The sequence below is a fragment of the Coturnix japonica genome, chromosome 2 (assembly GCF_001577835.2).
Source record: "Coturnix japonica isolate 7356 chromosome 2, Coturnix japonica 2.1, whole genome shotgun sequence".
In the NCBI taxonomy this organism is placed as follows: domain Eukaryota; kingdom Metazoa; phylum Chordata; class Aves; order Galliformes; family Phasianidae; genus Coturnix; species Coturnix japonica.
Window position 1 is genome coordinate 107,305,155 of NC_029517.1, and position 16,637 is coordinate 107,321,791.

At 37.7% G+C, this 16,637-nt stretch overlaps 1 protein-coding gene across 1 annotated transcript in view; it reads left to right on the plus strand.

Annotated features, from left to right (window-relative positions):
• The first annotated feature begins 2,007 nt into the window (after positions 1 to 2,007).
• PI15 (peptidase inhibitor 15) overlaps positions 2,008 to 16,637 on the plus strand; it is a 28,580-nt gene continuing 13,950 nt past the window's right edge. The window contains exons 1-2 of the mRNA XM_015855800.2: positions 2,008 to 2,245; positions 2,766 to 3,107. Coding sequence (XP_015711286.1) covers positions 2,835 to 3,107 — 273 coding nt within the window. The 5' untranslated portion in view covers positions 2,008 to 2,245; positions 2,766 to 2,834. The remainder of the gene's footprint in view (positions 2,246 to 2,765; positions 3,108 to 16,637) is intronic.

The window sequence follows — 16,637 nt, forward strand, 5'->3', positions numbered from 1 at the left end:
TTGAAGATTTGACTTAGTAAGGCTTCATTATTTTTTGCTAATTTTTGCTACATGATAGTTCATTGATTCATCTCCTTCACAGGAAACCTGAATGCACACACATGTGGTTGTCTTAGTTATCATGTGTGAGAGTCACCATTGCTCTTGCTCTATTTGTCACTGTTTCTTATTTGAGATCTTGTTACTATGACAGGCTTGGGTTAATGCATTCTCACATACTTTCATATTTGCAACAGTTTTGTTTTTTTTTTTTGCTACTGTGCTTGTTAGTACTGCTCATAACATTTCTACATTTAGATAAGTAGTTGTACTGATTATCTGTTAGACATGGAAACAAATAATTAGGCAATAACCACAAGCAATGGAAATAAAAGAAATCTCATAAGCTGGCCTGCTTTTAGGGAAGTACAGCTCAGTTTTACATCTGTGAATGTTAGGGCTGTTTTACAACGTTTGCTGGCACATCCTAATCATTCTGTGGCTAACACTGTACAGCCCTGTGTCATAACAACCTTTAAATTCTGCCATGGGGTGAGTATGAGGAAATAATGATAGCAATCAAAAAAGGGACTAATTAGTAAAATTTACCCTCTGAGCTTTCTGAGGCGCTAACTTGAAGTCTTCCCTTTGATAATTGCAGCTCACTGAAATCAAAGGACCTGTGGCAATTCAAAGAAGATGAGAATTGTTCCCATTGTTCTCAAACAATGGGATGAGAGTTCTTGACACTAGCAAAAGCAAATATGCGCTTCATTTCAGAAGAAAGAAAATTGCATGAAGTTAGTTGTCCAACATCTACTCTTGCAAAGACAGAAAATGTGTTAAAACTTCTTGTATAATCATGTAAATCATGCTACAGAGTAAGCAGCAGTTTTGAACAGCCTAAGTATACTATAGTAATATAACTAATGATGATACTTTGTACTGATTTAACGCCTTTCATCACAAAGTACATTACCAAACACTAGTTACTTGAGGCTTAAAACATGTCTGTAAAAGGCTGTTATACCATTGTACAGATTGCACACAGAGATTAAATGGCTTGGGTTAGGCCACACAGTGAGCAAGCAGCAGAGCCAAAAGGAGAGCGTGAGTGCTGGCTCCCAGCCCTGTGCTCCAACTACTGGACTCCACTTCCTTCATACTGAATTCCCATATTGCTTCTCTGAAAGAGCTACTGAAATTTTCAAGCACATGATAATTTTTTGTGTAATACCGAACCAGTTCTCTTTTTCTCTCCTAGTTCTTGTATGACACTGCATTAACAGTATGATTATATTTTTACCTGTCTAGAAGTTGCCTGGGTCTCCTGGCTCTGGTGGCAGGTGACATCATGGTGCTCCTATTCCCTGTCTCCAGTACAAAAATCACTGCTTCATTCTGCTAGCTTCCGTTGTGGCCTCAGCGTTACACCCTGAGCTCTGCTGTGTGAGTGGCTATACTATTCCGTGCTTAAATAATTCCAGCTATATGCTAGATAATGTGAAACACATGTCTCCCAGGCAATGGAGGAAGCTGTCAGTCCTGCTGCTGCTGCTGGTTTCCCACAGGCAGGCGGTCAGGTAACAAGGCACAACCTCCCGATTGCTTTGTGCTGCCACGAGTGCACATGTGTGCTCAGCGATGGATGGATGCAGCTGCCCTGTTGCACGCTGCCACCGCCGGGCCCGGCTCAATAAGGGACAGGGCAGGACAGGCATTGGTGTGGCATTCGTTCCCTTCCCTGGAAGCGGGACAACAGCACACTCTGCGCTGCAGGCTGCTCCTCATTTGCTTACAGAGCAGTAGAAAACAGAGTCGGCCAAAGCAGCTTTATGTTCATAAAACGAGGAAAAACTGAGAGAATCAAATTATTATTTTTTAAAACAGTCAGAAGTGCCGGAAGAAAACGCAGCCTTGCAAGTTGCCTCTGTACTATAGAAACGGGGGTGTGACTGAATATCTAAACCACCTACACTAGGGAGATGCCACCCAATCACTCTGTGCATGCTCTGCAGAACTCCTCCCCTCTGCCTCTGGCTCAGCGCAGACCTTCAGAGGAGCTGCCTGTTGTGGAGCATGCACTGTAACATATAAAAGCTGTTAGCAGTTCCTGTGGCCAGAAAGCTTCACAACTAGTAGAGTTTTGTTCTTTGGGAGTTTGTAATAAGAGACACTCCTTCACAAAGGTCCATATCATCCCATAGGAGAGTGTTATATATACTGGGAGAACAATAGACTGTATTCATTGTGGTATTATCCAAAGGTAAGCCATTCAGTTCAGTAAGCTTGCTTTGCATGCAGTTTTATTAATGCTCACCACACTTTGCTGTAGTTAAGATATGAATGCTGTTTCAATGCTTTTTGTTTGTTCTTTTGCCTCGTGGTTTATCTGTGTGACACTATGTCAGAACAATCCATCAGTACAGTACAGGCACAACCTGGATGGATGTTTTATTTTCAGTGCATAACATTTGTTAAGTTTTCTTGTAGTCTCCCTATTAAGGATTTATACTGTGGTTTATGGACTGTCATGATTTCAGGAACTGATTAGCTCTGATCATGTAATTCAGGGTATAATAATGTTTAATTTGCTGTTTGTAGCAGGAGGATATTATCATTTAATGATAATATGTTAGTGAAATTTGCTCAGTAGCACATATTCTGACTGGATTGTTTTTATGGCTGAGCTGACAGACAGAATCTTCTGACCACAGCCTGCCAGTTTGCTTTGTCCCACTATCCAGATGTATAGAATCACATCTTTGACATCTTCTCTTCTACAGATCTGTTTTCTGCTGCCCTGACTTAAAGCAGAGTACATCTGTGGCCTATCTTTCCCCTTTGGCCCCAAGATGACAGTAATAGCTGCAATCAGTTGTGCTTTTTTATTTTCCATTCTCTGTGAAACAAGTGCATTAGTGTTACCCAACTCCACTGACCTACTCCTGTCAAACAATAATTTCACTGACATTGAGACGGCTTTGGCAGCTCATCTGGACTCAGCAAAAATTCCCAAAGCCAGACGGAAGCGCTACATTTCACAGAATGACATGATTGCTATTCTTGATTATCATAATCAAGTCAGAGGCAAAGTCTTCCCACCTGCTTCCAACATGGAATATATGGTAAGTGAACTTTGCTAACTTCAGAATAAAACCAACTCTAAGACAGCAATTTCATTTTATTAAATTAATTAGGGAGATTGAATTAGGCAGACTAATGATTTTTAACTCTTACTGCTTACTGAATTGTTCTTTCCTTGCATCTTTTGAAGTTGAACTTACTTCAGCATTTAGGAAAAGCTAAGTACTGAACTCTGAACCTCTCCCTAGCCCTGCTGAATTTTCATTTCCATAAGTAGTTTACTTGAAGCTTCTGAGACTTCAAGCAATGAAGTTGTAAATTAACTGCTTGTTAGCTTCAAGAGTGGTATATGTTCATAACATATACATGGTCCAACATTGTCATGATGTGACATCACATGTGTTAAAAGTGGTAATCATTATCTGCTCCACTGCTTTGGTAGAGCACACTGGAAGTCACTGCCCTGATGTATGTGTAAAGGTACCTAATGAACGCTCCTAGTTTCTATCACAAACAGTACTTTCAGACACAACATGGTGAAACTACTCTTGCAATGCAATTCATCTTATGCAGTGTTTTTATCATGCTCTTGTATTTTACCTACTACATGTTGTTTGCATGAACCCAAGACTGATATTTTTCCATCAGATATAATGCTTATTTTAAATGTGTTTCTTCCACGTAGAATTCAGTGTGTTTGAAATGTTATGTTTGTGACAGGCACCTTTTCCCCTTATTGGCAAATAATACATTATGTGAAATATCTGTTCCTTCAGTTATGCTGGAAGTTACTCATCCACTGTGATTTCATACATGGCAGTAATAAATGAAGCATCATGTTTGCCATTTCATTTTCCAGCATTCAATGTATGCATACTCTGGAGCTCTAATGTTAAACATAGGTTGGCTAAGCAAAAGGTATTTTGCCTTCTAAGGTATTCACGCTGTCTTGAAAGCACAGACAAGCTGTGTCAGCACCATATCTGCCTAAAGCCATAGAGCACCTCAGATGACAACAGATGGTTAACAGGTTTGAGAAAATATAACACTATTGGCATGACATAATGACAGAATAGTAATAATAACAACTTCTTTTTAGCAGCTACTGACTAACAGTTTGAGCATATGTCTATCACAAATGTTACCTAAATCTGAATTTGTTCATATAATCTTTGCACATAATCCAAACAGCACCTTAAAATGCTGAACACACTCAAAACACTGCAGGATGAAGTTCTGCAACCGTATCATACTCTGAGTTTGAAGTTTTTTAAGTAGAAAGATTAGAGACAGAAAAAGTAGAGAGGTCAGAAGTCAAGCTCAGTCATCATTTTTATTGCTGAGCCCTCAGTTGACATTTCCTTTGATTCTGAATAAATAAACTTTGTTGTAATGTCTGAGGGAATGGCAGCCTACCATACCCTTCCTTGGCTTGTGTGTCTTAGAAGTCTGCTCCTTCAGTTTGCTTAAGTGAAGACAGCACCCTGTTATACTCCCAAGAGTTTTATAAGTTCAGTGTTCTTAGCACACACAGTGAAAAAGAAATTTAAGCAGAAAGAAAGCTTCCTTGATTAAATCTATAGTTAATGCACACAAATGCAGAAAACTGCCAAGGTTTCACCCATTTTGGTTGGGTATTCTGTTGCAGCTCTGCTATGGTACTGTGCAAAGTTAGATACAGAATTGAGGCTGAGTTTGTGCCACTTAGGTGTTATTCTTTTCCTTGCCCTTTTTACTATTGCTTTCGCTGGTACCAGATATCCATGGGACGTTCTTGTGTTCCTGACACCATCAGCCCCACTGATGGTCACAAAGGAAAATTCAAAGGCTTTCTTTCATCTTTGGTTTCCCAGTAGTAGTTTGTTACTTCATGGAGCATCCTTCAGAGAACACAATCAATTTACCTAGGTAACGATCTAGAATACAATTCCAATGTGGATCCCCAGGTGGCAGATAATCTTGGCCAGATTCTCTTTCAGAATGTGATCAGTATTTGTCTGCATCTTGTTACTTTACAGATTAAAAAGCCCAGTGACTGATATTATATGTAAGTGTCTCTGCCATCTGGTTTGTAATGACAGCAGCTTTTGGCTGCTGGCTTTGTGGCTGCAAAAAAGTTTTGGTGGGTAGATCTTGGAGATGAAATCACAGAATCACAGAATTGTAGGGGTTGGAAGGGACCTCTAGAGATCATCGAGTCCAACCCCCCTGCCAAAGCAGGCTCCCTACACCATGTCACACAGGTAGGTGTCCAGGCGGGTCTTAAATATCTCCAGAGAAGGAGACTCCACCACCTCCCTGGGCAGCCTGTTCCAGTGCTTCGTCACCCTCACTGTAAAGAAGTTCTTGCACACATTCGTGCGGAATTTCCTATGCTGTACTTTCATCCCATTACCCCTAGTCCTATCCCCACGCACAGCATTATAAGACTACCAAGCCTGGTGTGCCTTCTTAGTAAAGCCCGCTAGAACATGCTAACGTCATTCTCTAGTCTCCTATTTCAGTGTATGGCGCAGTTTCTGTTTTGTCTTATGAGAACATAAGATTTGTTCTGTTCAATTAAAACAGACTGTGTAACTCGGTACTAATTTCTATAATAAGCATATTATCATTACGCAGACAACATGTGCTGTGCTGAATGATCGTCACAGTGTGTGTTCTTGTCCTGAACACTACAGAAAAGTGAAGTGACAGTGATGAAAGTGGCCCTTCCCATTCAACTAACAGTGATGAAAAAGGATGTCATGTTTTAGAGGGCTGAAAGTACCTGTAAATGCAGTAGATTCTGGAAACTTCTTTTAAGTATACTGAAGTTGAGATGGACTATGCAGTCCAGAAACACATACAGAGATGTTTTCTGTACTTTTCTTTGATCAAAGTCATAGCATATTTTGGTTTCTTCAGTTTTCTTAATTGTTAGGAACTCTTCTTTCTGATTGATTCACATTCCCACTTTTATATATCTCTGTTTTCTTTTTCTCTTCAGAGATAAGAGCATAGGATTTAGCAGCATAGTTATAGATAGTTTGAAGTCCTTGGGCATTATTCTGTCTGCCCATATTGTGTTGAATGTTTGTGTGCTATGGGAAATTTGATGAGAGGCCACAAAAAGTGGCTTTAAGTGCACCCATTAGACAAGACAAGTTTGGGTGAACATGGCAGTAACAGAAGTGAGGGAGCGTTTCACCTCTCTGTGGGAGAGATGGATGTGAATGCTGTTCCAGCATGCTCCTGTATGCAGTTACTGACGTAAGTAACCAACTGGAGAGTCAAAAGTAATTATGGGAAACATTCTTCAATTGTTGGTCCCTAGTGAAAGAAGCAGGCGTGTTTTAAGTCTGGATGTTCAAGCAGCCTGGTCTAGTGGTTGGTGGCCCTGCCCCTGACAGGTGGGTTGAAACCAGATGATCTTTGAGGTCCTTTACAACCCAAGATGCCAAGATGTTGTATGATTCTATGGTTTTAGGCACTATGGGTCAATAAAATTTTGGGTAATATTTCTCTTGGGATGTTACCACTCATTGAGTCATATTTTTATGTAAGTCCTCCTTTTATTTCTGATACAGGTAGTGCTGTGTCTTCAGTTTGAAGTTTTTCAGCAAGAGCAAGACTAGGTGTATGGGGAAAATAAAGAAAGCAAAGAAGGAAACATGGACTTCCAAACCAATAATGTTAATTACATCTGATTTTTAGTATTATTCTTTCTATATTCTTCATTTCTCATCATCCTGAGTATGTAATTCCGCAGTCTTTTCTTGGGCTCTTAAGGCTGATGCCACACATGCAGAAAGAAGGCCAACACAATCCTTTTGATCAGGCATATGTCAGAGAACAGTCATCCACTCAGTTTTACATAGTTTTTCTGGAGGAAGAAGAAACATTCCATAAAAACCATGGTTCAGAAAAGCAAGGTATAGAATTGTCTCCAGTTCTTTTGTGTGAATGGTATGTCAATTATGAAATCCAGGGGAAGTCTGTGGACAAGCGATCACTTTCTCTGAATGCCGGCTCTATGGTATAGAGACCTGTGTTGCCTTCCTGGAACATTTCTGGTGCTTAGTAGGCCAGTGAAGATTTACAGTATGTTGTCAGATGAAATTTGAGTTTTATAAAATGTATCATTTAATATGCATTGCTACTATCTGTAGACTCAGTAGACATACAGTAAAGAAATATTTGTGCCTCTGAGAATCAAATAGTATTTGATTCTTTACATTCATTCCCACTTGAGACCAGTATTTTGATGTAACCCAAGTCCCTGTATGCATACAAAACCAGCTGTGAATGGATACTTGTACATATGCATGCTTCTTTCGCATGCACCATGCAGGAACAGTGATTCTGATAAAACTCCCCTTAAGATGGGAAAATCTAGTCTATGAAAGAGTAATTTAAGGTGAGCTGAAAGCCATACTGAAAGACAAGCTGAGAGTAGTTCACTGCTCACTTGGAGAGCCTTCATCTGAGATTCTGCAGGGATGAGTCCCAAGCCCAGTACTGATCAACACAGTCATTAACACACCACCAGTAGCATGCCAGAACTACAATAGATGGGGCCAGATAATACACTCACAAACATGAAGATAGATGTTTGTGGAATGCTGTCTGAAGATTTTTAAGGATTAGAGAAATATTCTAGGTAAACTTGAGCCTGCTTCTGTCTAGAAGATGGTCTGGTAGGGTTTCGGATTGTATTTATTTGTTCAGTGAATGTTTTGGGGAAAAACATGCCCCTTAGTGAATGTGTCATTTCATAGTACTTAAAGTAGTAACAGATTCCCAGACCAGCCAGAAACAAATCAGTTGTTTCATGGCAACATAAGACAGTTTCTCATGAATTGGTGGCAGAGGAGTTGGAAGGGAATGGAGAATCTGAGTTCATTCATGTTCTAGTCCATTTTATCACATTTCATATGGGATTTACAAAGGAAATTAGAAGTTCCAAAAGAAACTCCTACAGTCCTGTGGTCTAAGACAAAGTCACAGGGGAAATCTGATTACTCAGTAATGCTCAGGAGTGATTCTCTTTGTTGAATGATGAATTTGGAGACTTTGCTTCTTGTCCACAAAGATTTGCAAACAGTACTCGAAAGTCACTTCTGAGAAGCAAGGAAATAGTCCACTTAATGGTCATCAATAGAAATAGCTTCATAGCTATTTCACTCTTAAATGTGAAAGTTTTCACAAAATTTTGTTGCTGTCACATTGATCTTAAAAAATGTTCCATCAGTTTTCTGTAGGTAATGGGTAAGACAAACAAAAGAAGTATTTTCTAACTACTTCACATTTTCCGAAGTTTTAATACCTGAACACATTTCATTTGGACTTAGAAAAAGTGAATTAATTTGTTTTCATCTGAAATTCAAATGCATTTCTGATAAATAAAGTTCTCAATTTGTTTGTCTATTTTTTATATTGTCAGTTCCTACAAACCATTCTAAGTCTTGAAGGACATTTTGTTCTTGAGTTGTTTGCCCTGGCTCATCTACATTGTCCCACTGAAACCATTCATGTCTATGAGGACTGCAGGACTAGTTCCTTCAAGATTTATGTCTATTGAGTTGGATAGAATCTCTTAATTCATATAGTTTATCCCCACCCCCTTGCAGGGCTTCCTTCTGCATTAAATACATATGGTTTTCATCTTGTCTACTCCTGAACACATATAGTGATGCTGTCTCAGTCACATCTCTTGGCAAATATTTTACCTTAGGAATAGAAATTATTTCCAAATGTCTAACCTAAGTACTTCCCTCTAAAATTCAGATAATTAATCTTTTACATTATATTTCTTTCCAGTATAATTTCTTTCCTTGCTTCATTTCAAACATTACTCTTTATAAATTTACTGCCAGTTTTCTTGGCATTAAGTTATATATATATATATATGTTTACCTAATTCCATGTGCATATCTTACACTACTTTTGCATATAGGCACAAATTACTGTTGCACTCCAATTATGGCTCTCTTAGTATATCGCTGTCAAAGCAGGTTAGACATGTATTTGAGTACACACATTTAAAGACACAAATGACATATTGCAATGAAGAATTAACCCTTCAAATAATTGTTCACTTATTCCCATTAATGCAGTAAAGGTTGAAACAATGAGTCAAGGTACAAAGATCTTAATTTGCCACCATCACCCCACAAAGTAAATCTAAGTACTAAGTCTGAAGATGCCGTGAATATGATCCTTTACAGAAAATTAAAAGAAAGCAGAAAGCATTGAGGTGATCCACATGATTACAGTAAAGAGTTTTGGTCTGAATGACAACTTTGAAAGGACACAATCATTTTACACAATTCCCTAATTTTTCCCATGGCAGTTAAACATGATAACAGAAAATAGGCTGAAAGAATGCAAGAGTAAATGGAGTTTGAACTGTTATTAATTTTATTAAAATAGAGAAACCTAGCTTATTTTTACCCGTTTCTTACAGCACTGCTGTCAACAATGCAACACTGCTCAGTACCTATCGGTGAGATACAGGATGCATTTTTCTAGCAGACTTCCAACCACAGAAGTTTGGGAGCCACAGTTTAGTCTCAGTAACTAAGCTAGTGTTCTTCTAGGATAAATAAAACCAAAACTGATTCTAGCTTTGACTTACAGAAGTGATAATCAAGTTGTATTCAGTGTGAATAACAGAAGACCTGCTTTAAGAGATGAAGAGAATTGATTTTTCCTGAAAAGCAATACTTGAAATATTTGAAGAACTTCCCAAAAATGATTTGCTGATAAATGCTGTAATAAGAAATGTCTGTATTAAATTTGTTTTTCTTTGAGAGCTCCTTTCCAAAGTTTTATGTGTATTTTAAAGCACCAATCTCCTGTTGGTACTTTAAAACAGAATATTTACATTATTTAAATTTAGTATTAGCAGAAAGCCTTCTAGGAGTTTAAGCAAACAAAAAACAACCTAGTAATGACAGAAAAGCAGCCTGCCCAGTGCCCTCAGAATTAGACATTCCTTTATTATTAAATGTAGCACCTCTTGAACTTTTTGGCTAAAAAGAGAGACAGGGCATTTTTCACAAAAATCTTGATCCAGAATACACAGTGCTTTGTTTCATACATGAATGGAGAAGATAGTTGCCTTAAATCTCTCAACATTTTAATCCTCCTTCTGTGTCTGAAAAGAAGATCTGAAGAAGAGCCTATGCTATTCGGACCTATGGAAATGTGTATCATAAAGTCAGGAAAAGATGGAAACTCTGGGATAACCACTTTTGGGCAGAGAGAAAGGTCTTCACCACAGGTATCTGCATCCACAAATGCATTTACAGGTGCCGTGAGGTCTATATTAACTCAAGTGAGACAGAACTGTATTTCCATCTCTGTCCGTATGGCTTTATCTATTAGTCTGTTTAAGTGAAGATTTTTAAATTGAGTCTTCTTATTAGAATAAAGAACTATTGTTCTTTATCTTGAAGAAAGAAGAAGCTATCTGGTTTCCATTGTGTCACACTGCCATATCTTTCAGTTACAGCTACTGAGACAACGAGTATTAACTTTGAAAACTTATGAAAAAATTAAGGAACATTTTTTTTAATATAAATGAAAAAATCCAATGCTTACTAATACTTTTGTAACAAAAAGTAGAAAATGCAGATATGTTTTGTAGAGAAGAGAATAAACACACTCTATAACACATTTTGTATTTACATTTTGTGGTTTTGAGAAAAGGTGATCTACACTGACCATAAAAGTCAGACACCTTCCTCTTCAGACTTATGAAATATTGTCAGGGTGACATGGAACTGGACACAGCTTGGCTCTTTTTGTTACCAATTCTGAGATAAGCTCTTGCCAACTAAAATGTGCCTTGCAGTAGGTTAGGAAAGCACTAAATATTTTAAGATATGTAGTTATGATATTTAACTTTTCCAAAAGCTAAACAAATAATAGCATATCAGGGAAGCTTAATGTTATTAAATTTGACAACCTACCAATTTTCTTTGTTTCTTATTGTTTAAAGGCCATGTGCCAAACATGAAAAGAAATGTGGGCAACATTTAGGAGAAACAAATTGGCTATTAGAAATGGTTGAGCCTCAAATAATAGGAGCTTGAATTTAGACCAAATAGACACCCAGAAATACAAACTTCTATGTAAAATACAGACTTGGATTTTCATATGAAAAGAATTTCTGGCAGTGAGTTTTCTTGGATCTCTGTCTAGTGATGCCCTCGGCACTGTAAGTCAGACTTTCTAATACTGAGCCCTTCAGAAGTGTGAATCAGATGTTTGGAGGTTTGTTTACATGAGAGCAAATTGACTGTGAAACACTGCATAATTTTACTTTGAGATGCAGTGGAGTATTGGACAAGCAGCTTAATGTATTAACCCTGTATGTGTTTGCAAAAGAAGTAAGTACGGAACTGTAGTTTCCATTGAGATTTTTTTCCTCTAGAGAATAGACTTTGGGAATTTTCTGTGTAAATTTTCTGTGTAAACTTTCTAGTTAGTATCTAATCTGTTTGGGAAAAGATTTGCACGTGTTGTAAGCACCAATTACAGTATGCACAGTAAAATACGTAACAGGTGGCAGCTGACAGCAAGAAGTATTCATATTCTTAGAGAGAGTGCCTAGAGTCCAAATGATCTCAGAGCCCAAATAAATACATAAAGTTTGCCAGATCTGTCTATAAATTCCAGCAAGCTCATGTTTTCATCACCCAGTATGTATTGAAAAAAGCAAAAAGACAAAGCTCTTTCAGCCACTTTGCTGAAAATGCAAGCAGGCAGAGGGGCTAGTGGTTTTTCTATTAAGCTTTATGCCAGACTAAGGGTAGTGAATGTGGTAGTAGGTCCTACAGAAAGTCTCTGGACCTTAAAAAGCATCAGGTTCAGCTATACAACAGAGAAGGGAAAAAGCTGTGCTAGGGAAGCATCCTGCGTGCCCTGTACTCTGTTGTGGGACTTCTGAGAAATGGGTACCGCATGTGTAAGCAGTACAGTCAGTGCAAGGCTGTATGGCTGAATGACCCATGAGGACAAGATCTGTGTATCTGGAGAGATAGCAGCCTACATCTGTTAATCCTCTCTGGGATTTGCACTAGCAGCTGTGAAGTGCAGCTGCACAGATGGACTGGATATGTCAGATTTCATCCTTCAGTTTACCAAAGTTGTTTTCTTTTTTCTTTTTTTCTTTCTCTCTCTCTCTCTCTTTTTTTTTTTTTCTTTTTTTTTTTTTCTTTTTCTTTTTCTTTTTTTTTTTTTTTTCCCATAGGAATAAATAATTTTAATTGAGGTTTTCTTTCCTAACTTTTCCCATTCTGGAAGTAAGTGCTGCTGATCATCAGTGGGAGAAAATAACAAAAGGCATAGGGATAATGAAGAATAAAATCAGAACTCTGAACTAGAAAAGTTATTTTTTTGACTGATTGCTTCTAGAAGAAGGTCCTACTGGCCACCTTTCCAAGGTGCATAGGAACTGCTATGGATTTATTTCTATTATTAGTACCAAATAGCAATCTGAAGAACTAGTATGAGTCCACAGTAAGCACATAATTGTGACAAATAAGATGATAAAAATGACCCCCCCAAAAAACCCCACTTTCTAGTATTGTTATTATTGCTAAACATAAACTACTATCACCATGCAGTTGTATTGAGATTGCATATCCCAACTTTTCATCTGCAATCTTATCATGCAACTGCTGTCAAGTACAAAATAATTTGCATAGGAGAGTGTTTAAAAAATTTGACCTGTTCAGTCTGGATTTGCACTAGATCTTGAATCTGGAGCTTGTCACTAACTGGGCAGCTGGTGGCAGCAGTCTTGACATGCCACAGCTGACTTGTCAGTAGAACCAGCTGCCCTTGCCTGATGGGTATTCTGGGGGATTCTTAGGACTGTGAATTACTGGGTTATACATGCTTTGCATAAAGAACTTTCTTTGCCACTGAGAAATATGTAGACTGTTGTCCTAGTTGATATGTTATATGAAAAAAAGCCAACACAAAATACCAACATGACAAAGTCCACAGTAAACTACTGAGAGCTGCTGGTATTTAACATTAAGAGCAAGTCAGAGGAACTTCTTTGCTACCAGCTATAAATCTAATTCAGGGTATTTTAAAGATTATGATGACAGTAAAGGAATGGAAACACAGTTCTGTTCTGCTTGAATGCATTAAAATGATCATGAACAGAACCCAGGCTCCCAGGTTAAAAACTTATCATCGTGAATTCCTCAGCTAACCCATCTCCTCTAGCTGTGCAGTATGTTTGCTGGCAAATCATAATGTTCCTATTTGTCATGTTTTTTCTATGTTTTATTTGTGACACTGAAGGCTGTAAACTAAATTTCTTCAAAAATAAAGTAATAAATACAGTTTATGCACAGATACCCCAAAGAAATGAGAAAAATAGTACAGCATATCAGTAAATATTCTTCTCAATTGCTTTCTGGATCATAAATTCTTGTGACCTATCGCCGTGAGTAACTATTTCAAAAATTAGCACAGAAGAGTGGATTTTATTAATGTTTATTTTGGTAATGGTGTCTTACATACAACTAGATGTAGAAGTATTACCATAGTAACATATTTCTCCTGATATCAGTGGAAATCTGCACTGTAAACTACAGAGGAGGTATCCTTTTACCCTGGAAAGAAAACATTAGTGCTTAGCTTTGGAATTTAAGAAATCGGGAAAAGTTAAAACTATTTCTGCTTTCTCATGGAAGTAATCTTTTGCTAACTGGTCATCCCCATCCCAATAATATTTGCATAAAGAATAACCAGACTACCAAATGATAGGTTTATTTTTTTCTCACTCTCCGTATTCACCAGGAATAATGAATTCTAAATTTCTCTCTCATTTTTAACTTCAAGAACTTATAAATGAATATGATATGACTGGTGCTTAAGGTGCTTACAGTGAGAGTGGGGCAAGTCTCTTCTCACTGGTGACAAGTGACAGGACAAGGGGAAACAGCCTCAAGTTGCACCAGGGCAAGTTTAGGTTGGATATTAGGAAAAACTTCTTTACAGAAAAGGTTGTTAAGTACTGGAATAGGCTCCCCAGGGAGGTGGTTGAGTTGCCATTCCTGGATGTGTTTAAGAGCCGTTTTGATGTGGTGCTCAGGGATATGATTTAGCCGAGGGTTGTTATAGTTAGGGCACTATGGTTAGGCTGCGGTTGGACTTGATGATCTTCAAGGTCTTTTCCAACCTGGGCAATTCTATGATTCTATGATTACAGAATGATAACAGAAGTTAAATGTAGAAAACAAAACTGATTTTTAACTTTGCAAAGGTAGAAGTTCATTTATTTTAATACAAGTATCCATCAAGGGTCAATGAGATATTTTATCATTTATCATTTCCTTTCTTGACTTAGCTAATTATACTATGGGTGACTTAGATCATCCTGTCATGGTTTAATAATTTTGTAATTTTGCTATCAGTATTCCACATCATAACATCATATAAAGCATGAATAATTTTACTGAATCTGCAACTTATAGAAGAAGACTACATCTCCCCGATAGGTCACGGGACCTGGACTCTATATTAACTTGATCGCAGAACAGACTGATGTTCTTTTGAGTTCTGGCATTCAGGGGAGTGTGTGGGAGCCTTCAGCCGTTCGCCTAGATTTCACAGTAGGCCTCTTGGTTACGGGACTCATTCTTTCTCCTATTTTGCTTGATTCGTTAGCTCAATTTTCAATTATATTGTATTATATAGTGTTATCCTGTATTTCGATATAGTATTTAGTAAATAAGTGTGCCTCCTTAGATCGTTTCTGCTGTTTTCTTTTCCTAATTAACTTTTTCCTTTCGGCCTAGGGCCCCTCCGGGCCCCACGGCCCCCTGTCATGGACGCAGGTGGATTTTTCGTAGAAACCGTGACAGATTTTGGTGGAGAATGCGGGCACGGTTCTGTCACGGTATATATCTATCATATCTCTGACCTATCGTGTTGTACTCTGGGAGATGTAGTCTTCTTCTATAAGTTGCAGATTCAATAAAATTATTCATGCTTTATATGATGCTATGATGTGGAATACTGATAGCAAAATTACAAAATTATTAAACCATGACACATCCTAGAACTCATTAGCATCATTCAAAATACAAGAGAGAACCCTGGCAGAATAAGGAAACCATCATTCTCCTTGAAAGAAAATGTTTAAAAAATTCTCTCTGATACAATGTGAAACCTCGAGACATGATCAAGAAACTAAAGTAACAGTCACGCGTGGAAACTTGTTTGATTGAACTGCTCTACAATATTCAGATAATTATGATCTTTTATTAAATGCACCTACATAATGTATTATGTTTTTGATTTTTCCAGCTATGGAAAAATCTCTCAGGATATCACCTGACATATTTTTTTTTTCCAAGTACTGGCAATCCTGTGGATGGCCAAACTGAGCTCTGGGAGAGGTGGACTAAGTCCTTGAGCTCTATGATATGCAAGCTGACATCTTGCAAAGGAAACTTGGAGCCCAATGTTTTAATATCAATTTCTGTCAGAAATGTTGCATAGCTTATGTTCAGATCATCGTATTAAGCTTACTTAAATAAAATACGCAACCCAGTACTGAGCTGTACAGATATAGAAATCCTGAATCAGGCCTTATACAAGATAAAATTTTAATTTACTAGCTTGCATAGAACTGCACAACACAATATGTGAAGCCACACTGCAAGGACTCAGACCTTCCTTACAGCAGAACAGGTGGTGCTCCAGACAAAAATACAGTCCTTTGGATGATCTGATATTAATCTTTTTGCCCATAGGTAGTCATATCTACAGTGGAGGTAACACCACCATCCCACCTTCTCTTCCCTCATTTAAATAAGCATACAGATCCAAAGTTCCATGATCCCTTAATACCACAAAAATCCTGAGACTTCATTTTGCTGTCTCTGAAAGTGAGCTCAAGACAATGGTAATGCTGCTTTGAGCGCCTGCTCTCTTTTTGCTAGTATTAGTTAACCATGACTTTATATATCCATCCCTTACAAATTTTCTTTGGTTTGCTAATATAAGTTCCTATACTGTCCTTACAACTATGAATCTTTTTTACTTTTCAAATAAAACTATAGTAATCAATCAATCAAGAAGATTGATGTTTATTCTTGAAAAATTACTTCAGAATTAAAGCTTTCAGATCAGCAATATATTTACAGTGATTCGACAGTCCATCAGGAAGTTCGCAATAAGAACAAATGATACTGATTAACAGAGCTTCATTTAACCTGTTTTACACATACATTGTCATTGTGTTCTATTTACAAATAACATAGTGAAGTTCCTGCCTGAAGTACCCTGATGCTTTCCATTTTAGATCCCATTCTGCTGCAAAAATTGCTCCCCTAACACATATATCAAACAGAGTCAAAAGAGAAAGCTTCTTCATTTGAACTGCAGACATTGTTTTAAAGTTCTGTTCAGTTAGGTATTAGTTATGTACACCTTCCCGCAAATAAAAGCATAGCCAGGTATTTGTCTTCAAATGTGGAAAGATCTTTGTAATACTGTAGTTTCCTTTCTTTTTTCTTCACCATAATGTTTCTTCAGTTTCATCATAATTTTATTAC